This window comes from Anolis sagrei, chromosome 12 (assembly GCF_037176765.1).
Source record: "Anolis sagrei isolate rAnoSag1 chromosome 12, rAnoSag1.mat, whole genome shotgun sequence".
Taxonomy (NCBI): Eukaryota; Metazoa; Chordata; class Lepidosauria; order Squamata; family Dactyloidae; genus Anolis; species Anolis sagrei.
In genome coordinates this window covers 17,437,630-17,461,308 of record NC_090032.1, presented here as the reverse complement: position 1 = coordinate 17,461,308, position 23,679 = coordinate 17,437,630, and the positions used below count along the sequence as shown (strand labels likewise).

Sequence of the window (23,679 nt, the reverse complement as noted above, 5' to 3'; positions counted from 1 at the left end):
TAATCAAGCACACAAGAGTTAAAAAACAAACAATCAGGGCCAGGTAACACCTCCAATCAAAGGATCCCCCCAGGCAGCGACCAGCCAGGCTTTGAAGCTTCAAGGCTATCAGGCAGCAACCAGCCAAGCTTTGAAGCTGCAAGACCATTCAATGATAAGCACACAAGAGTTTAAAAAAACCAGGGGAATTCCAGACAGGAAAAAATCAGGGCCAGCTAACACCTCCGATAAAGAGTTCCCCCAGGCAGCAAACAGCCAGGCTTTGAAGCTTCAAGGCTATTCAATGTTAATCAAGGTGGCCAACTGCAACATTCATACTTGCCTCCAACAGACAAGAGTTCTTTCTCCCACCCTGGACATCATTCCACAGATATATAACTCCTACTTGTCTAGTTTCCACCAGACCTCACAACCTCTGAGGATGTCTGCCATAAATGTGGGAGAAACGTCAGGAGAGAATGCTTCACACTCCCAGCAACCTAAATGGAACCGTCTTCCCAAACACCCCCTTCTTGAACGAACAAAATGGTACAGACTGGTGACGTAATCGAGGAGCCCGCCTTTTTTTTCTTTATACTCCTCCAACCAATCCGCTTCGTCTCTCCTTCCCAAGCCGCTTCCCGATTGGCGGGACGGTATTGACGCCAACCAATCACGAGCGCGGGCCAATCCCAGCGGAGTGACGCGGCTCGCAGGCGACGGCGAAGCTTGGTCGTTGTTGCTGCCGCCGCCGCCGCCATTTTGTCCTGTGGGCGGCTGAGGAGGTGCGTCTCTCTCTCTTGGCTTTGGGTTAAGGGCGGTTCAGGAGGAATGGGGAGTCGGGGGAGAGCTTGTGGCATGGAGGGGGATGCGGGATAGTCTTAGCTAGGCCTCTTTGGAGGGTGTGAGGTATAGGCATATTCACACAGGCCTGGGCCTACTTGGGCCTAGCCTTCAGGTGCTTTGGACTTCAACTCCCATCATTCCTCACAGCCTCAGGCCCCTTCCTTTTCCCCCTCAGCCGCTTAAGCGGCTGAGGGGGAAAAGGAAGGGGCCCGAGGCTGTGAGGAATGATGGGAGTTGAAGTCCAAAGCACCTCAAAGCAAGGTCCAAGTAGGCCCAGGCCTGTATCAACATGTGAATGTATTCTTATGTCCTGTTCCCTTCTTGGAACATTTTAGAAGCTTAAAAGGTTTGATTCAGTACAAAGATACATCCTCAGTAGGGTTCACAGTGCTCTCTGGGTGCAGGTGAACTACAACTCCCCCAAATCAAATCCCCTCACCCCCTTCCCAAGACCTTTGGTATTTATTTATTTACTTTATTTGTATACCGCACTCTCTCAGCCCGTAGGCGACTCAGTGTGGTTTACAGCCCAGTCAATATATACAAAGTGCACAACATTAGCATTTAAAACAGTAATTAAGGCAACTACATCAATATAACAATACATCAATACATCCACATAACTAATCCATCACGTCTCATCAGTAAAGCCATAATCCGATCTCCTCGTCCATTATTCCAAGTTCCGAGATCAATCAATTGGTTGCACTGCTTAATTAAACGCCTGTTCAAAGAGCCAGGTCTTTACTCTTCTCCTGAACGCCAGCAGGGAGGGGGCCGATCTAATGTCTGCGGGGAGGGCGTTCCACAGCCGAGGGGCCACTACTGAGAAGGCCCTGTCTCTCGTCCCCACCAGCCGTGCTTGTGAGGCTGGCAGGATCGAGAGCAGGGCCTCCCCGGACGATCTTAATATCCTAACTGGTTCATAGGGGGTGATGCGTTCCGACAGATAAGTCAGGCCAGAACCATTTAGGGCTTTAAAGGCTAAAGCCAGCACTTTGAATTGTACCCGGTAGCAAATTGGCAGCCAGTGCAGCTGGCGCAGCAGTGGATTGGTGTGCTCCCTGAGTGCCGCTCCTGTTAGCATCCTGGCTGCCGATCGCTGGACCATTTGAAGCTTCCGAGCAGTCTTCATAGGCAACCCCACGTAGAGAGCGCGTGGACTACCATTGGGGCTCTGTGCCAAGTTTGGTCCAATTCCATCTTTGCTGAAGTTCAGGGTGCTCATTGATTCCACGTGAACTATAAATCCCAGTGTATTGTCGAAGGCTTTCATGGCCGGAATCACTGGGTTGTTGTAGGTTTTTCTGGGCTATATGTCCATGGTCTAGAGCAGTGGTTCTCAACCTTCCTAATGCCGGGACCCCTTAATACAGTGACCCCCAACCATAACATTGTTTTCGTTGCTACTTCATAACAGTCATTTTACTACTGTTATAAATCATAATGTAAATATCAGATATGCAAGATGTATTTTCATTCACTGGACCAAACTGGGCACAAATACCCAATGCACCCACATGTGAATGCTATTGGGGTTGAGGGAGGATTGATTTTGTAATTTGGGAGTTGTAGTTGCTGGGATTTATTATTATTATTATTATTAAACTTTATTTGTACCCCGCTAGCATCTCCCGAAGGACTCGATGCGGCTTACAAAAGCCAAGGCCTCAAACACACAATGTAACAATACAAAACCTAAGAAATTAAAACAATTAAAGCATAATAAACAACAGGCAATAAACAATACACTAAAACACAATTCAATAAAACTTATTTATAGTTCACCTATAATCAAAGAGCATTCTGAACTCCACCAACAATGGAATTGAACCAAACCTGGCACACAGAACTCCCATGACCAACAGAAAATACTGGAAGTGTTTGGTGGGCATTGACCTTGAGTTTTGGAATTGTAGTTCACCTCCATCCAGAGAACACTGTGGACTCAAACAATGATGGATCTGGACCAAACTTTACAGGAATACTCAATATGCCCAAATGTGAACACAGATGGAGTTTGGGGGAAATAGACCTTGACATTTGGGAGTTGTAGTTGCTGGGATTTATAGTTCATTACATTCAAAGAACATTTGGCTCAAACTTCCCACATGGAATCCCCATGACCATCAGAAAATACTGTGTTTTCTGATGGTCTTTGGCGACCCCTTTGCAACCCCCTCAGGGGTCCCGACCCCCAGGTTGAGAAACACTGATCTAGAGGCATTCTCTCCTGACGTTTTGCCTGCATTTATGGCAAGCACCCTCAGAGGTAGTGAGGTCTCTTGGAACTAGGAAAAAGGGTTTATATATCTGTGGAATGACCAGGGTGAGACAAAGGACTCTTGTCTGCTGGAGCTAGGTGTGAATGTTTCAACTGACCACCTTGATTAGCATATAATGGCCTGACAGTGTCTAGAGCAAACTTTTGTTGAGAGGTTATTAGATGTCCTTGTTTTTTTCCTCTCTGTTCTTTTGCTTTTGTAATTTTAGAGTTTTTTAAATACTGGTAGCCAGATTTTGTTCATTTTCATGGTTTCCTCCTTTCTGTTGAAATTGCCCACATGCTTATGGATTTCAGTGGCTTCTCTGTGTAGTCTGACATGGTGGTTGTGAGAGTGGTCCAGCATTTCTGTGTTCTCAAATAACATGCTGTGTCCAGGTTGGTTCCTCAGGTGCTCTGCTATGGCTGACTTCTCTGGTTGAAGGAGTCTGCAGTGCCTTTCATGTTCCTTGATGCGTGTTTGGGCAATGCTGCTGTGTTTGGTGGTAGACTTGCCCACAGCTGTAGACTTGTCCACAGCTGCATGGTACACTGTAGACTCCTGCAGAAGTGAGAGGATCCCTCTTGTCCTTTGCTGAAAGTAGCATTTGTTGGATTTTCTTAGTAGGTCTGTAGGTGGTTCGTATGTTGTGTTTCCTCATCAGCTTCCCTATGCAGCCAGTGATTCCCTTGATGTATGGCAAGAACACTTTCCCTCTGGGTGGATCTTCATCTTTACTCTCGTGGCTTACAGAGGCAACAGTTAAATGCCCAACAACACCATTAAAACATTTGTAAATACAATACAGGCCATCCCAGAGTTACAAACATCCGAATTACAAGCGATTCATAGTTACAACAAGAAGTTATTTTTTATTCCATGTCAAAAGCATTGCATGAATAAGTATAAATCCGATGAAAAAATAGAAGGAGCGCAAGCGGTTATATAATTTTTGACCAAAAGTGGGCAACAGCAACTGCATTGTCTGTAGTTGTAAACAATTCTTCCTCTGTGCATGAGGCAGGGCATTGTGGGCAAGCATGCAGGTATAGAGTTGTTTGTTCTGCTCCACAGTCACACAAAGTGGAGGATGCTTCTAGGTCAGTGGTTCTCAACCTTGCCAATGGCGCGACCCCTTAATGCAGTCCCATATGTTGTGGTGACCCCCAACCATAATATTGTTTTCGTTGCTACTTGATACCTGTCATTTTAGTACTGTTATAAATCGTAATGTAAATATCTGATGTGCAGGATATATGTTCATTTACTGGACTAAATTGAGCACAAATACCCAATATGGCTCTGCTAGTACAATCCTTGATACTAACAGGAGCGGGTCGCAGGGAGCATACAACTCCCCTGCTGTACCAGCTCCACTGGCTGCCGATCTGCTACCGGGCTCAATTCAAGGTGCTGGTTGTGGCCTATAAAGCCCTAAACGGTTCCGGCCCAAGATACCTAACTGACCGCCTCTCGGCCTATGAGCCCACGAGGACTTTGAGATCTTCCGGGGAGGCCCTGCTCTCGATCCCGCCTGCGTCACAGGCACGGCTGGCGGGGACGAGAGATAGGGCCTTCTCGGTGGTGGCTCCTCGGCTGTGAAACACCCTTCCCATGGACATCAGCCTAGCTCCCTCCCTGTTGATATTCCGCAGGAAGCTAAAGACCTGGCTATTTAAGAAAGCATTTGACCAAGAAGTTCATTGACTGGCTATTTGACCATAGGAATGGAAAAACGGTAATGATATCGGATTGTGTGCTGACGATGAGACGATTTGGAATGTAGTAGAAATTTTGTAGGAATGTTGATGTTTTACTAAGATGTGTTCGGATAATGATGATTTGTAGATTGTTTTGCACTATGTTTTGTAAATTGCACTTGTTTTCATGTTGTACACCGCAATGAGTCGCCCTCGGGCTGAGAATTGCGGTATATAAGCGTAGTAAATAAATAAATAATAAATCCTTGTGAGAACAATGCTGCATTCAGGTGAAGACCTCTCGGTTTATAGGGCCTATGTTCATGGAATTCACGTATTCAAGTTTCTAAGATGGCACAAAAAACTCCCATGACCAACAGAAAACATTGGAAAGGTTTTGTGGGCATTGATCTTGAGTTTGGGAGTTGTAGTTCACCTATATCCAGAGGAGCGCTGTGGATTCCTGCAATGATGGATCTGGACCAGACTTGGCACGAATACCCAGTATGACCAAATGTGAACACTGGTAGAGTCTGGGGAAAACAGACCTTGACATTTGGCAGTTGTAGTTGCTGGGATTTATAGTTCACCTACAATCAAAGAGCATTCTGAACCCGACCAAAATAGAATTGGGTCAAACTTCCCACACAGAATCCCAATGACCACCAGAAAATACTATGTTTTCTGATGTCTTTGGCGACCCCTTTGACACCGCCTCGCGACCCCCTCAGAGGTCCCGACCCCCAGGTTGAGAAACACTGTTCTAGGTCGTGCCATTTAGCCAGGTTGTCTTTTCATCTGCCTCTGAGTCTGTTCAGTGACTTCCAAGTTGCCCATTCAATCTGTTTGGTCTGTCCTGGCATAGGCTATTATTAACTCTTCCCTTGCTCCTCTGCTCAGCTGACGCTGCCATGGTGAAGCTCTTCATCGGCAACCTTCCCCGGGAGGCCACCGAGCAGGAGATCCGCTCGCTCTTTGAGCAGTACGGGCGAGTCCTGGAATGCGACATCATCAAGAACTACGGCTTCGTGCACATCGAGGACAAGACTGCGGCGGAGGATGCCATCCGCAACCTGCACCACTACAAGCTGCACGGGGTCTGCATCAACGTGGAGGCCAGCAAGAACAAGAGCAAGGCCTCCACCAAGCTGCATGTGGGCAACATCAGCACCAGCTGCACCAACCTCGAGCTGCGGTCCAAGTTCGAGGAGTACGGGCCTGTCCTCGAGTGCGACATTGTGAAGGATTATGCCTTTGTGCACATGGAGCGAGCGGAGGACGCCGTCGAGGCCATCCGGGGCCTTGACAACACAGAATTCCAAGGTGGGGAAGGGAGGTCATGGCTCTGAGTGAGAAGCATGAAAGCCTTGGGCAGTTGCCTCCAGCAAGGAATCCAGATTTGATCAGTTATGGTCAGCAGCTTAGTAGAGCTAGCATCTGGCTAAGTGTGAACCTTAATACGAGAGACTGGCTTTTCACCCATTGATGTGGTTTGGTGGTTCGGCAAAGATAGTGTTGTTTTTGGGACCTCAGATAGTTTATGTGAGTCGTCTTTTAACATCCAAACGCTCCTATTCCTGATTTTTTTTAAAGAAATCATTTTAATCAGAATTTGGGTGTGTAGTGGTTCCATCTAGAACAGGTCTGGGCAAACTAGTAATATAATGTAGTATATTGTATATACATATAATATTTATAATATTATAATGTAATACAATATAATACTAGTAATAATAATACAATATTATATATATTTACATTCATGTAATATTACTAATAATGTTACAATATAATGGTATAGTGCAATATAGTAATATATAATACTGATATTGTACTATGCTAATAATATAATATATTATATGAAAATATATCTTGTAAGCCGCTCTGAGTCCCCTTTGGGGTGAGAAAGGCGGCATAGAAATGCCGCAAATATATAAACCCAGGCCCAGGGGCCGGATGCGGCCCTTTGGGCTCTTCTCTGGCCTTCCTCTCTCTCACCATCCTTTTCTTCCTTCTCTCTCTCTTTCCTTCCTTACCTTCCTCTTTCTCCCTCCTTCCTTCCCTTCCACCCTTTCATCCTTCCCTTTTTCCTCCCTCCTTCCTTCTCTCTTTCTCCTTCCTTCCTTCCTTCCTTCCTTCCTTCCTTCCTTCCTTCCTTCCTTCCCTTTTGTTCTTCTTTCTTTCATTCCTCCCTCTCCCTCTATTCCATTCCACCTCTCCTTCCATCTATCGTTCTCTTCCTTTCTATTCCTTCCTTCCCTCCCTCTTGTCTTTTCTTCCTTCTCTTTTCTTCCTTCTTCCCTCCCTCTTTTTCTGTCCATTCTTCCTTCCCATCCACCCTTTTTTCCTTCCTTCCCTTCCCTTTTCCCCTCCCTCTCTCTTTCTCCTTCTTTCCCTTTTGTCTTTACTTCCTTCTCCCCTCTCTTCCTCCCTTTCTTTCTTCTCTTTCCTTCCTCCTTCCCTCCCTTTACCATCCTCTTTCTCCCTCCTTCATTCCTTTCCAGCCTTTTGTCCTTCCTTCCCTCTTTACGCCCTCCTTCCCTTGCTTGTTCTCCTTCCTTCCTTCTCTCCCTTTTGTCTTTCTGTCCTTCTCCCTTTCCTTCCTCCTCCCCTCCCTCTCTTCCTCCCTTACCTCTCTTTTTCTGTCCATCCTTCCACCCTTTTTCCTTCCTTTCTTTTCCTCTCTCCTTCCTTCCTTCTCTCTCTTTCTTCTTCCTTCCCTTTTGTCTTTACTTCCTTTTCGCTTCCCTCTCACCTTTCCTTCCCTGCATTCCCTTCCACCCTCTCTTCCTCCCTTTCTTATCCCTTTCTTTCCTCCTTCCCTCCCTTTACCACCCTCTTTCTCCCTCACTCACTCCATTCCTTTCCAGCCTTTTTGTACTTCCTTCCCTCTTTACGCCTTCCTTTCCTTGCTTCTCCTTCCTTCCTTTTCTCCTTTTTGTCTTTCCTTCCTTCTCTCTTTCCTTCCTCCATTCCCTTCCACCCTTCCTTCTCTTTTTCCTACCCTCCTTTCCTCCTGGGGAATGTTGAGCTGGAAGAAGAGAAGGTTGAGAGAGAACATGAGAACCATCTTTCAAGATCTGAAAGGATGTCCCATGGAGGAGGAGGAGGGAGGAATCTGACTTTCTTCTGCTCTAGAGATCAAGGCACAAGGGAGGAATAGTTTCAAATGGCAGGAAAAGAGATTTGACTGATAAGATGAGGAAGAACTTCCTGAGTGTAGTCTGCCTGGGAGAGTGGTGGAGTCTCCTTCTCTGGAGGCTTTCGCACAGAGTCTTGTCTACCGGGAGTGGTTTGATTGTGGCTTCTTGCATAGCAGGGGGTTGGACTGGATGGCCCTTGGGGGTCTCTTCCAGCTCTAGGATTCTGTCTCAGGAGTAGGCAATACGGGGTCTCATGGAGACACTTTTTTTCCCGTCCACCATCTCATCCTGACCAAGGCCAACCCTTTTGGGATCCAAACGTTACCTGTCTTTCCTTCACTTTCGGCCTCCAGAAGAGAAGAGGAAGAGGAGGAAAGGGCAAGGGGGTGGACTTAGAGGGTACTCACCATGCGGCCCCCAAGTTAGAAAGTTTGCCCATGCCTGCACTAGAAACACTATGGAGTCAAAATACTTTCGAATATGAGCCTGATTCATTTGAAGGTAATACTTTAAGACTGTCTTTTCAAAATAGATTCAGCCAGGAACTGTGAAATGGATTAGAAGAAGCCATTTCCAAAAATAGAAATACTGTTTTATAGTAATGTTTTGAGCTATCAAAACCTTTGTTCCTTCCCTGACATATTGGTATTATGAGAAGAAAAATAACTGTATTCTTGCTCCCTAATAGGTCTTTGGTTGGGTTGTTGTAGGGTTTTTCGGGCTATATGGCCATGTTCTAGAGGCATTCACTCCTGACGTTTCGCCTGCATCTATAGCAAGCATCCTCTAAGGATGCTTGCCATAGATGCAGGCGAAACGTCAGGAGAGAATGCCTCTAGAACATGACCTATAGCCTGAAAAAACCTACAACAACCCAGTGATTCCGGTCATAAAAGCTTTCGACAATAGATCTTTGGTTATTTTTAGCTGGACTAGTGAAATAACATTTGGAAGTGTTTTGCGTTTGTAATTAGAATCCTTGCTGTTGAATTACTGAATGAATTTAAGTTGTCACAGAATGCTAGAATTAGAAAATGGCAACCAAAGATTAATTCAAATTGTAATGTTGACTCTACCTAGTTAGATATTTTGGCCTTATTTAACTTAAAACAGAATCTTGATCGCAACTCTGACTACCACTCCGCCTGCCTCCTCTCATTGTTCAGTCCATTGCTAAGAGGAAGATACTACTTGAAAGCGTATATGAATTTCTATTATCCCTTCAATTCTTCTTGTCCAGTGTTTCTCAACCTGAGGGTCAGGACCTCTGGGCTGGGTCGTGAGGGGGTTTCAGCGGGGTTGCCAAAGGCCATCAGAAAACATACTGTATATACTCGAGTATAAGCCTAGTTTTTCGGCCCTTTTTATAGGCTGAAAATGTTCCTCTCAGCTCATACTCAAGTCAAGGTTATTTATTATTTTACTCTGTTATTATTTTTATTACATGTATTATTTTACTCTATTTATTATTATTATTACATTATTATTTTACTTTATTAATGTTGTTATTACATTATTATTTTACCATATTTATTATTGTAATTTTTACATGTATCATTTTACTCTATTATTACATTATTATTTTACTTTATTAATGTTATTATTACATTTATTATTTTACTTTATTATTACTGTTATTATTGCATTTCCATTATTTTACTTGCTGAATTGAACACTATTTGTGTCTTAATATTTGCACTAAAATGTGCGATGCAAGGCCAGAAAGTTATTTTTGTTCTTTACAATATGTTCTGTCTACTTGATCTTTATTTATTTATTTATAGCCTTTATATTCCGCCCTTCTCACCCCGGGGACTCAGGGCGGATTACAGTGTACACATATATGGCAAACATTCAATGCCAGTTTAACATACAACATATGCAGACATAAACAGAGGCTATTTAACTTTTCCTGTCTGCCAGGGGAGCTGTTGCTTTCATCGTCATTTCATCTGCGACACTGATGAAGTACTTCCGCATTCCCCGCATGCTTTTTTGCTGGAGTGCTTTGCTGGAGTCTTTTTTATGGCCTAATAAATTAGTTAATTTCAACTCCCCACACTTGAAGGTGGTACCTAATTTTCCTACTTGACAGATGCAACTGTCTTTCGGGTTGCAAAGGTTGACAACAGGCTACACAATTGGTTGGAAACCCACTCCAACCCGGGCTGGCTTCGAATTCATGACCTTTTGGTCAGAGTGATCTTAATGCAGCTGACACTCAGCCAGCTGCGCCACAACATATTATTATTATTATTATTATTATTATTATTACATTTATTATGATTATTATTACATTTATTATGATTATTATTATTATTATTACATTTATTATGTTATTCTCTTCATTATTATTGGAAGGATACATAAGCACATTGAAGGTGCTTAGAATCCGAGTTGGACAGTCTTATCTTAAATTACAGTGTTATGTAAACATTCAAAAACATTTAACCTTCTGATGCCTCATTTAATGTAATTTTATTAGTATCTGTTTATGTTTTGAAATTGACCAGTCGCTGCTACATTTTCCACCCTCAGTTTATACTTGAGTCAATTCGTTTTCCCTCTTTTTGTGGTAAAATTAGGTGTCTCGGTTTATATTCGAGTCGGCTTATACTTGAGTATATACGGTATATTTCTAATGGTCTTAGCAACCTCTTTGGCAACTCCCAAATGACAAAATCAACTCTTCCCCCAAAACCCCACCAGTACTCAAATTTGGGCTTATTGGGTATTTGTGTCAAATTTGGTCCAGTGACTGAAAATACATCCTGTATTTCTGGTATTTTCATTATGATTCATAACAGGAGCAAAATGGCATTTATGAAGTAGCAATGGAACTAATGTTATGGTTGGGGGTCAGTGTACTAAGGGGTCGTGGCATGAGGAAGGTTGAGAAACACTGTTCTGGTCAGCCCACTTTTCTTTCCTTATCTTCCTTTGGACAGCTTGCTCTGGGTTCCCCTTGTCTTCATCTATTTCTACAAATTTTCCATGTGCAATTCTTTCCTGTCTCCTTCCCATTGCCATCAATGAAATAATCTCACATTTCATCTTTTCCAAGGCCTTGCATGCTTTTTTAAATCAGTTAAAATGCGTTCTTATTCTTCTTTCAAGATGCAATTTTTATCAACTCTTTTTGTAAATAATTATTTTGGGTGGTAGGAACGGCATTGCAAATTGAAGACGTCACAGCAAATCTGACAATGGCAGGGGAAGCTGCGAGTAGCAAATTCTCAGCGTTTAACTATTTTACATTCTAGTAATCCTGGTGGCGTAGTGAGCTAAACCGCTGAATTTGCTGGTTGGCAGTTCAAATCCGGGGAGCAGGGTGAGCTCCCGCTGTTAGCCCCAGCTTCTGCCAACCAAGCAGTTCGAAAACAAGCAAATGTGGATAGATCAATAGGGAAGGTAACGGCGCTCCATGCAGTCATGCCGGCCACATGACCTTGGAGGTGTCTATGGACAATGCCAGCTCTTTGGCTTAGAAATTGAGATGAGCACCAAGCCCTAGAGTTGGACATGACTTGACTTAATGTCAAGGGGAAACCTTTACCTTTAATGTAACTAAGAAAGAGCCCAGCAATTGCCCAAACTTACCTGATGGAGAGAAGCTACTCTTCCCTTATTTATCCCAAGAATGTCAATCCCTAGCCCCTGAAAGCGGAGGCTCCATTTCCCATTTTAGTAACACAGAAGCGACAGCAGATCTCCATCTCCTAGGGCCATGAATCACCCGTGTTTCGGGAGTGACTCCTTTCCTGAAATCGGGGTCCGTTTTGGGGGGTTTAGGGGCGGCAGAATGGGGAAACTCTGTTTCCGAAAGCCCTTCTGAGAAGCAGTTTGAAAAACAAACAAATGTGGGTAGATCAATAGGTACCGCTTCTGCAGAAAGGTAACGGCACTCCATGCAGTCATGCCGGCCACGTGACTTTGGAGGGGTCTACGGACAACGCCGGCTCTTCGGCTTAGAAATGGTGATGAGCGCCAACCCCCAGAGTTGTACACGACTAGACTTCGTGTCAGGAGAAACCTTTACCTAAGCATTTATTTATTTATTTACGGCATTTATATGCCGCCCTTCTCACCCCCTCAGAGCGGCTTAAAAGGTCTATATTACATACAATACATTATATTATTAGCATAGTACAATATCAGCATTTATTTATTTATTATTTACAGCTTTTATATTCCGCCCTTCTCCTCACCCTGCAGGGGACTCAGGGCGGATTACAGTGTACACATATATGGCAAACATTCAATGCCAATTTTTGACATACAAACATACACAGACATAGACAGAGGCTATTTAACTTTTTTCTGGCTGCCAGGGGGCTGTCACTTTCATCGTCCATCTGTGACGCTGATGAAGCACTTCCGCATTCCCCGCATGCTTCCCCGCTGGAATGCTTTGCTGGAGTCTTCTTTATGGCCCCATAAATCAGTTAATTTAGCCTCCCCACACTTTAAGGCGGTACCTAATTTTCCTACTTGCCAGATGCAACTGTTTTTCTGGTTGCAAAGGTCGACAGCAGGCTACACAATTGGTTGGAAACCCACTCCAACCTGGGCTGGCTTCGAACTCAAGAACTTTTGGTCAGAGTGATCTTAATGCAGCTGACACTCAGCCAGCTGCGCCACAATATATTGCACCATACCACTATGTCGTAATATTATTAGTAATGTTACATGTAATATAAATATATAATTATAATATATTATTATATTGCATTACATTATAGTACTATTAATATAATATGTATATACATTATATTATATTATTAGAATAGCACAGGAGACAAGGTGGAAATGTCCCCTGGCCCCCTCTCTCTTCCCTCTGGCCCGGAGCGATAGTTGGTGCTGGAGGGAGGGGTCTCCAGGTAATTTCCCTTGTTTGTTTGTAGGTTTTGAATATTGGGAAGGCTGGGCACCTTAGTTGATGTGTGGGTGGAAATGAATTAAGTTGTGGTGTTTTTTGTTTTTTTTTTAGGGGAGGGGGTGATTCCCAAACACCCTTGATCAGTGTTTACTTTTGCATCTAGAGAGGCAATCCACTAAAGTTCGCGTTTTCCGCGGCAAATTAGCTGAATATAATTATTCCAAGTGTCTTTTTCTTCTTTTCCTTTTTAGCTTGTCTGGAAAGATGGTTAGAATCTAGTTAAGTCATGATGGTAGGTAAGAACCGTTCTCTAAAAAATAATAATAAACTTTCTCTTGAGGGGATCAAGAGATGCAATTAAACTTGTCCCGAAAGTTCAAGGAAAAGAAATTATCCATGGCTTCAAGTGAAAGTCAATACATTTGGGGTGGAAGTAGATAGGGAAAGAGATGGTGGGTTTGTGATGGGTTGTCAGGGTACATATATACAGTAGAGTTTTGCTTATCCGACATAAATGGGCAGGCAGAACGTTGGATAAATGAAAATGTCGGATAATCCGGAGTCTCCTAATGTTACCTGTCCGACATGGAGCCAGACACCTAGAATACTCACAACAGGGACCCAAAGGGTTCAGGCAAGGCAATGCTTCGGGCCTAGAGCGGCCCAGCAGGAAGTGCCCGGATGCAGAAGAGGAGTGTGGAAATACAGAGGGAAGGAGGGAGGATGTTTCCACTTCCAGTCCTGCTTCTTTTCTCCCTCCTCATCCTCTTCATTCTCTTACCTTTTTCACTTATTGAGAATGGAGAGAGAGTTGGGGAGCGCTCCTTTAATTGAAGGGGAAATTCTGGAGGAAAAGGGGGGCAGCGGAGAAGAGAGGCGTATAGACGGAATGTCAGATAAGGTCGGATAAACGAGACTCTACTGTAGATACATCAGTAGGTAGGTAGATAGGTAGATAGATAATTAGATAGATAATATTGGAAGCATTACAGTCCACTTCTGCATACCCCCCCCCTCCCAGTACGTACACACACACACACACACACGGGGGTGGGTCAAAAAGTTTAGCCTCTGTCATAAAAACGATATTAATGAACATATAACGGCGCTCCATGCAGTCATGCCGGCCACATGACCTTGGAGGTGTCTACGGACTACGCTGGCTCTTCGGCTTAGAAATGGAGATGAGCACCACACCCCAGAGTCAGACACGACTGGACTTAATGTCCGGGGACTACCTTTACTATAACGGCAGAAGTTGCTACAGATCAGGAGTCCTCAAACTTTTTAAACAGAGGGCCAGGTCACAGTCCCTCAAACAGTTGGGAGGGCCAGATTATAATTTGAAGAGAAAAAAAACCATGTATGAATTCCTATTCATGCTGCACACATCTTATTTGTAGTGCAAAAACACTTTAAAACAATATAATAATTAAAATGAACAACTTATTACTGTTTAAGTGGGAAGCGTGGGCTGAGATAGGATGTTGTTGGGTTGTTGTAGGTTTTTTCGGGCTATGTGGCCATGTTCTAGAGGCATTCTCTCCTGACGTTTCACTTGCATCTATGGCAAGCATCCTCAGAGGTAGTGAGGTCTATATTACTACAGTGTTTACATATACAGAAATCCTCAACAGGATTTCAACTATAGTCGGGTATTGATTCTAGTATCTGTTTTGTGGTTGCATTCACAACAGTGGATGAAAAAAACAGAACGCAATGTGCACTGTGCTTCTGTCCGTAATCCTATACCTACAGGATGGTTCATGTAATTATTGTTTTTGCAAATGTATTTATAGACCTTTCCAGCTAATGCGTAAAATTCAATTGAATAAAACATTGCAAAAGCATTAATCAACAGTAATTAAATCCACTGAACTGCAATATAATAAATCCCCCAAACAATTGTGAAAATATGTGCTTGGCATTTCCCTTCCCTTAAAGGTTAACAGAGAGGTGTGTGAATTGATGCTTCTGAAACATGGCCATACAGCTCGAAAAATTTACAGCAACCCTTTAAGGATGCCTGCCATAGATGCAGGTGAAACGTCAGGAGAGAATGCTTTTGGAACATGGCTATACAACTTGGAAAATTCACAACAACCCTCTGAGGATGCCTGCCATAGATGCAGACGAAACGTCAGGAGAGAATGCCTCTAGAACATGGCCATATCACACGAAAAAACCTACAACAACCCAGTGATTCCGGCCATGAAAGCTTTCGACAATACATAGGATTGTTGTTGTTGTTGTTGTTGTTGTGTGTTTTCAAGTCATTTCAGACTTAGGTTGACCCTGAGTGAGGGCCGGGTAAATGACCTTGGAGGGACGTATCCGGCCCTTGGGCCTTAGTTTGAGGACTCCTGTCTTAGACCATCTTTAAATTTAGTTGTTTTCATACCTTGGAGAGAGAAAATAGAAACTTTTGGCTATATTAAGTGTTATTTTGAGGTGGGAACATTCCTCTTGATCAGTGGTTCTCAACCTACCTAATGTCGCGACCCCTTAATACAGTTCCTCATGTTGTGGTGACCCCCAACCAAAAATTATTTTTGTTGCTACTTCATAACTGTAATTTTGCTACTGTTATGAATCGTAATGTAAATATCAGATATGCAGAATGGATTTTCATTCACTGGACCAAATTTGGCACAAATACACGATACGCCCAAATGTGAATACTGGTGGGATTGGAGGAGATTGATGTTGTCATTTGGGAGTTGTAGTTTCTGGGATTTATAGTTCGCCTACAATCAAAGAGCTTTCTGAACTCCACCAATGATGGAATTGAATCAGACCTGGCCACACAGAAATCCCATGACCAACAGAAAATGCTAGAATGGCTTGGTGGGCATTGACCTTGAGTTTGGGTGTTGTAGTTCACCTAAATCCAGAGAGCATTGTGGACTCAAACAATGATCAATCTGGACCAAACTTGGCACGAACACTCAATATGTCCAAATGTGGACTCTGGTGGAGTTTGGGGAAAATAGACCTTGACATTTGGGAGTTGTAGTTGCTGGGATTTATAGTTCACCTACAATCAAAGAGCATTCTGAACCCCACCAATGAGAGAATTAGGCCAAACTTCCCACACAGAAGCCCCATGACTAACAGAAAATATTGTATATTCTGATGGTCTTCGGGGACCCCTCTGACACCCCCTCGCGACCCCCCCAGGGGTTCCGACCCCCAGGTTGAGAAACACTGCTCTTGATGGTCCTTCTGGGGTGTACACAGTCTACCCCGTTGTCCCTGGATATACAGACCATGATTCCATGCAAAAAATGCCATTACGGCTAAATCCAGCTGCAGGCAGTGTTTCCGAGCTGTGTGTTTGTGTCTGAAGGCAGGGAGCAAAAATAGCTTTTGAGTTGTGCGTAGACATGTTGAGGACAGTGAGGTCGATCGGACTTTGGAGTCAGAAGTTTGAAAGGGAGCAGACATCTTGGTAAAGGGTGTCACCAGGGGTTTTTAAGCATGTGACTTGAGTCTACTGGGAGGATGACCCTTCTCAAGCAGTGTTTCAACATGGTGGAATCAAACTTTAAAGCAGGGTAAAATATCAGGTGAGGAACACCTGTCCAAACGGAGCTGGTGGGGATAGTGTCGGTTTCTGCAAATGGCATCGCAAGTCGCATGGCCAGTGGCTACTGTGCATGAATCTGACCTTGTGCTTTGTTGGATTGGGTATCAGCCAAATTCATCTATAGATCCTACCAGCTAGTGTTCACGGTGTGTGTCAATTGTGTCCTTGTTGAGCTGCAGGCTAAATGTTTCCGTAGGCCCAGAATATACCACCTTCCTGTGGTCGTTCAGGAGGGAATTCTGAGCTGATTGAATCTGGGTCTTATTTATTTATTTACAGTATTTCTATACCGCTTTTCTCACCCCTAGGGAGACTCAAAGTGGTTTACACATAACTGGCAAAACCTCAATGCCATACATTGGACACTGACGCGATGCCAATTCATAACAACCACAATAATAAAACCACAATTAAACATAAATCATAATTAGACAGTACATAAGCAATAATTAAAACAATAAATTTTTAAGTCATATTGTCATTCTAGTCCATGTCCTTTAAACTCTACAAACATCAACTGTCCGAAGGCCTGGTCCCAAAGCCATGATTTTAATTTCTTTCTGAAAGCCAGGAGGGAGGGAGCAGATCTTAACCTCATTTGAGAGTGTTCCATAGGCAAGGGGCCACCGCTGAGAAGGCCCTGTCTCTCATCCCCGCCAGACGCATTTGCGCAATTGACGTGAGCGAGAGCAGGGCCTCCCTGGATGATCTTAGATTACGAGATGGGACATAGGAGTGGATGCGTTCGGACAAGTACCATACAGAGCTTTATAGGTCAAAACCAGCACTTTGAATTGGGCTCGGAGATGGACTGGCAGCCAGTGGAGCTGGCACAACAGTGGGGTGGTATGCTCCCTGTATGTCGCCCGTTGGACTAGCTGAAGTTTCCGAACCGTCTTCAAAGGCAGTCCCACGTAGAGCACGTTGCAGTAATCTATTTGGGATGTAACCAGAGCGTGGACGACCGTGGCCAGATCAGACTTCCCAAGGTACGGGCGCAGTTGGTGCATGAGTTTTAACTGTGCAAAAGCTCCCCTGGGGTTCCAGGCTCAGCGATGAATCCAGGATCATCTCTGAGTCTTCATACCTCTAGGACCTGAAAGGGCCAATCCTGTGAGAACTCCTACATGGAGCCCATCTGATCCTTCACCTGGGGAAAAAAACATTCAAAACAGCACCCCCTCTCCCAAAAGTAATAAAAATAAGAATGCAGGAGCTGTGGGTGTCACGATCAGAGACCATTTCCCAGACCTCCCAGAATTGTTCATGTTGGTTTCCAAGCCTCTGTAAGCATTTTAGCTACCATATATACTCGAGTATAAGCCTGACCCGAATATAAGACGAGGCACCTAATTTCGCCACAAAAAAACGAGAAAACGTATTGACTTGAGTATAAGCTGAGGGTGGGAAAATGAAGCAGCTACTGGTCAATTTCAAAATAAAAATAAATCACAAATAAACCTCAGTAGGTTCAATGTTTTTGAATATTTACATTAAACTGTAATTTAAGATAAGACTGTCCAACTCTGTTTTGAGGTTCCGAAGATATTAATGTTCTGTGTGACCTGTAATAATAATAATAATAATAATAATAATAATAATAATGGCCATTTAGCCCGGAAAACTCACAGCAACCTGGTGATTCTGGACTTTGACAACACAATAATAATGATATTCCTGCTTTGAGGACCCAAAGATGTCAATGTTCTGCATGAGTAATAATTTTATTTATTTATTGTCGTGTCAGGAGCAAGTTACTTCTGGTGTGAGATAATTGGCCGTCTGCAAGGACGTTGCCCAACGGACACCCAGATGTTTTACCATCCTTGTGGGAGGCTTCTCTCATGTCCCCGCATGAGGAGCTGGAGCTGATAGAGGGAGCTCATCCGTGCTCTCCTCGGATTCGAACTGGCAATCTGTCAGTCTTCAGTCCTGCCGGCACAAAGGTTTAACCCACTGTGCCACCGGTGGCTCCTGCTCTGATGAAACCAATATCCTAACCTTCTTCAATGTAAATGAGTAAAATAATCGATGTAATAAAATAATAGAGAAAAATAATGGAAATGCAATAATGACAATAATAATAGAGTAAAATAATAAATGTAATAATAATAGTAAAATAATGAACATAATAACAATAATAAATAGAGAAAAATAATAAATTCAATAATAATAGTAAAATAATGAACATAATAACAATAATAGAGAAAAATAATCAATGTAATAATAATAGTAAAATAATAAACATAATAATAATAGAGAAAAATAATAAATTCAATAATAATAGTAAAATATTAAACATAATAACAATAATAGAGAAAAATAATAAATTCAATAATAATAGTAAAATATTAAACATAATAACAATAATAGAGAAAAATAATACATGCAATAATAATAAATAGAGAAAAATGTAATGTAATAGTAATAATTAACATTTATTATAGTAATTTATATTGTCCTATCTCCCAGTGTTTTTAAAAATTTTATCATTGAATTCGGCCCTGCCCAGCCTAATCCTTTGTGTTTTAATGTATGATTTGCTTTTGCTGTTCGTTCATTATATTGGTTTTGCATTTTATGTATTTCATTTCTGGTTTTGGTACGCTTTTGTGTTATATTGTGTTACTGTATTTGTGGGCATGGCCTTATGTAAGCCGTACCGAGTCCCTCTCGGGGAGATGGAGCAGGATATAAATAAAGTTTTATTACTATTATTATTAATAATAATAATAATGTAAAATAATAACTAAAATAATAGAGTAAAATAATAAATGTAATAATGACAGTATTAAATATAGAAAAATAATAAATGTAATAATAATAATAGAGAAAAATAATATATGTAATAATAATACCAAAATAAAAAAATAAATAACCTTGACTCGAATATAAGCTTGGGCGGTGGGCTTTTTCAGCCTTAAAAAAGTGCTGAAAATTCAGTTTATGCTTGAGTATATATGGTATTGCAACACAGTTGTGGCAGCTGTGATTTCATAGGGGCGTTCCAGAGAGCACCTTGGCTATGAGATTATTGGGATCTGTGGGTATCGTTCTGTAGGCCTGCTGGCATTTTTCTGATTTTTGCAGCCACAATGCTGTGCAGTCTTGAAAAATCTGCTGCTGCCAAGCATTTTGCTTCCCAAGCAGCTGGCTTGGCTGGTGGATATTAAGAGAGAACGTGGCCCGCACCCTGTTTGTGGTGAGGACTAATGTGGCACGAGGACGTGTTTGTGCATCTCCTGCGCTGTGAGTTGCGGCGGACTGGACCAACTGGTCGCTCCCTGATTTGTTTCTGTTCCCCCTTGAAAAGTCTGACCTGCTGTGCTTTTGCTGTGAACTGTTCTTAACCAACCTTTATAGCTGCCCTTCTTGCGTCTGTTTCTTCAAGGCAAACGAATGCGCGTGCAGTTGTCCACCAGCCGGCTCAGGACCGCGCCCGGGATGGGAGACAAGAGTGGCTGCTACCGGTGTGGGAAGGAGGGTCACTGGTCTAAAGAGTGCCCGGTCGATCGCACGGGGCAAGTGCCCGAGTTGACCGAAACCTATAGCGAGCAATACGGCGTGGTGCGCACCCCCTACCCTACGGGCTATGGGGACCCCGTGTATTACGATGACCCTTACGGAATGGTGGATTACTATAAACGGTACCGCGCGAGGTCGGCCGCGGCGTACGGGGCTTCTGCATACGACGCTTATGCAGAGCAAACCATGGCCCAGTATTCCCAGTATGCCCAGTATTCGCAAGCCACGGCTATGGCCAGCCGCCTCACTACCGCCTTAGACCCCTACGAGAGGGCCTTGCTTCCAGCTTCGGGAACTGCGGTGGCGGTTGCCGCCGCCGCCGCTGCGGCCGCGACTTCTTCCTTTTACACACGGGATAGAAGCCCTCTGCGTCGCTCGGCCGCCGTGGCTTCCACCGCCGGAGACGTGTACGGATACGAGCGGGTTCAGCTGTCTCCCGTCCCGCGATCCTCCCTCTACGATGTCCAGCGGTTCGGGCGGGATGCAGGCGCGGACAGGTTGCGGTACTCCGCGTATTGAGTCTGGAGGTGAGCGCGTTTTTTCATGAATGGCTTGGAGGAGGAGGGAGGGTGGCCCATTGGTGCGGATGCCAATGAGAACTGGGAGAGTGGCCAGCCCTGGATGTCGCTCCGGCGGATATCAGCTGGTATCTGGAGCTCCGGATTCTGCCGCAGGTACAGTTGCATACTAGTTAGTGGTCAGCACAACTGGAGCAAGCTGTGCTGCTGGAATGGTGTTGTCCAGACCTTGACCATTAGGCAACCGAACAAAATATAATAGCATTTAGTTTCCTTTCTTTGAGTAGTTTAGTGGCACAGCCTCAGCTTCAATTCCCTACATCTCCAGTTGGATGACGGGGCTGGGAAAGGACATATTCCTGGTCATGTTGGTTAAGGGTTTCTGGGAAGTGTAAACAAAGCAGTAACTTCCAAACTGTGCAGTCACTGCTTGCAACTGGGTAAAGGCCAGCCTTCATTCTTCTTCCTTGGATGTGTGTGCAGCAGCGTGGGGAAAAGGTGAGTCCCAAACTGCTGCGTTGTGTGTCATTTTAATCAGATACCCCAGAACTTGCACTTAGACTGGCTTTGAAATGGAACGGTCATCTTCAAGCTGTTGCGTTCTTCAATGTTTCCCTAAAAAGGATTTCCTACATTTCCACTCTGATTTAGTCAGTGTAGGCCCCCTGATATGGAGCCCCCGGTGGCTCAGTGGGTTAAAGCACTGAGCTGCTGAGCTTGTTGATCGAAAGGTCACAGGTTCGATTCCGGGGAGCGGCGTGAGCTTCCACTGTCAGCCCTAGCTTCTGCCAACCTAGCAGTTCGAAAACATGCAAATGTGAGTAGATCAATAGGTACCGCTCCGGTGGGAAGGTAACGGCGGCCCATGTAGTCATGCCGGCCACATGACCTTGGAGGTGTCTACGGACAATGCTGGCTCTTCGGCTTAGAAATGGAGATGAGCACCACACCCCAGAGTCAGACATGACTGGACTTAATGTCAGATGACTACCTTTACCTTTTTAGGCCCCCTGATAGTGCAGTGGGTTAAACCGCTGAGCTGCTGAACTTGCTGACTGAAAAGTTGGCGGTTCAAATCTGGGGTGTGGGGTGAGTTCCAGCTGTTAGCCCCAGCTTCAGCCAACCTAGCTGTTTGAAAGCATGCAAGTTTTTTTTTTTTCATGTCAGAAACAACTTGGGAAACTGCAAGTTGCTTCTGGTGTGAGAGAATTGGCCATTTGCAATGACGTTGCCCAGAGGACCATCCTTGTGGGAGGCTTCTCTCATGTCCCTGCATGAGGAGCTGGAGCTGACAGAGGGAACTCAACCTGCTGTCCCTGGATTCAAACCTCCAACCTGTCAGTCAGCAGTTCTGCCAGCACAAAGGTTTAGCCCATTGCACCACCAGGGGCTCCTGCTGAATTTGCTGACCAAAAGTTTGGCGGTTCGAATCCGGAGAGCGGGTTGAGCTCCCACTGTTAGCCCCAGCTTCTGCCAACCTAGCAGTTTGAAAACATGTAAGTGTGAATAGATAAATAAGTACCACTTCAGCAGGAAGGTAACAACACTCCATGCAGTCATCCTGCATGACCTAGAACAGGGGTCCTCAACATGACCTAGAACAGGGGTCCTCAAACTAAGGCCCAAGGGCCAGATATAACCCTCCAAGATCATTTACCTGGCCCTCACTCTGGGTCATCCTAAGTCTGAAACGACTTGAAAGCACACAACAGCAACAACAATAACAACAATCTTATCTCATCAGCCAAAAGCAGGCCCACATTCCCATTGAAATACTAATAAGTTTATATGTGTTAAAATTGTTCTTCGTTTTAATGAATGTATTGTTTTTAAGTGTTCTTTGCACTACAAATAAGATATGTGCAGTGTTTCCCATCGTGGTCAACTGTGAATTGCACATATGGTAATTCTTGCGCCTGCGCAGAACAGCTTTTGGAACTTTCTAGAGCAGTGGTTCTCAACCTGTGGGTCCTCAGGTTTTTTGGCTTACAACTCCCAGAAATCCCAGCCAGCTAACCAGCTGTTAGGATTTCTGGGAGTTGAAGGCTAAAACATCTGGGGACCCACAGGTTGAGAACCACTGTTTTAGAGAGTTAGTAAACATTTTTGGCGGTAGCCCCGCCCACTCTCCCCAGTGAGTATAAGTAGCCAGTGGCCGGATTATAATTTTCAGATTATAATCCGGCCTTCCAACTCTTTGAAGGACTGTTATCTGGCCCTCTGTTAAAAAAGTTTGAGGACCCCTGACCTAGAAAGTGTCTATGGACAACGCCGGCTCTTCGGCTTAGAAATGGAGTTGAGCACCACCCCCAGAGTCGGACTCAACTAGACATAGTATCAGGGAAAACCTTTACCTTACTCAGTGTGAGACACATCCTTTGTAATTATTGCAGGAATATGTTGTTGTTGCCGTTTCTGTCCTAGAACTATCTGCGGAGTCGTGGTTACAAATCTGTTTTTCCCTTCCTCTCATGTCTCTTCCTTCCACAACTCCATGCAGCGATGTAGTTGGGCGCATCATTCCTAGACGGGAAGGCCGGCGTGTCGTGCTCCTGCCCCGTCCATCGGTGGGCTTTCCTCTTGGCACTGAGACCGTGTCCGTGGGCCTTCAAATGAACTGTGTCTTTTATTTTTCAGGGAGGCTATTTGAGGGCTGGACGTCGGGTTCCTGCGGTACACGCCCGCGGCAAATACTGTGCCAGGCTTCACGATGTGTGTCGATTTGTGTTTAGCATGGCCTCACTTAGTGGACATTTTGTGCGTCTTTGAGACTTAGTGACAGCTAACTTCATTTTTTATACAATTCCCGGGAAGTGCTTGCGGGGGTCGGAAAGAGGGGCCAGGGGTTGGCAAAGGAGTTTGACCTCCGCGGGCCTCGCACCCTCTTATTCGGAGAAGCCCTGGTTGTTGCTTTGTGGATTTCTATTGTGTGTGTGAGAGAGAGAGGCACACGGAGGCAAGGATCCTGTTTTGAGCCACTGCCTTTTCCCTCAACTCAGCCAGAGGTGTTCCCTTCCTCCTGAACCAGCTGAATTTGGGAATTAAGTAGAAGTATTTCCTGTTTCTTTTCCTATGAGAAGTCACCGATGTACAAACTTGAGTTTTGGCCCTTCCTGTGGCATCCTGTCCTTCATATATTGAACCTAACCTGTGATTCTTTTGTTCACTGAACACTCTTCACCTTTCCCCCACCCACCCCACCTTCCTCAAGGAAATAAAACACATTTGTAACAGCC

At 44.2% G+C, this 23,679-nt stretch overlaps 1 protein-coding gene across 2 annotated transcripts; it reads left to right on the top strand.

Moving 5' to 3' along the window:
• The first annotated feature begins 684 nt into the window (after positions 1 to 684).
• LOC132764383 (RNA-binding protein 4B-like) lies at positions 685 to 23,679 on the top strand. 2 transcript variants are annotated; one of them, XM_067472494.1, is made up of 4 exons: positions 685 to 764; positions 5,690 to 6,112; positions 19,792 to 20,452; positions 23,081 to 23,170. In XM_067472494.1, the coding sequence occupies exons 2-3, from the start codon at positions 5,701 to 5,703 to the stop codon at positions 20,442 to 20,444; spliced, it is 1,065 nt and encodes a 354-aa protein (XP_067328595.1). In that variant the 5' UTR covers positions 685 to 764; positions 5,690 to 5,700; the 3' UTR covers positions 20,445 to 20,452; positions 23,081 to 23,170. The 2 variants fall into 2 exon arrangements, with proteins under 2 accessions (XP_067328595.1, XP_067328596.1); XM_067472495.1 differs by lacking the exon at positions 19,792 to 20,452 and having other exon boundaries at positions 23,081 to 23,679.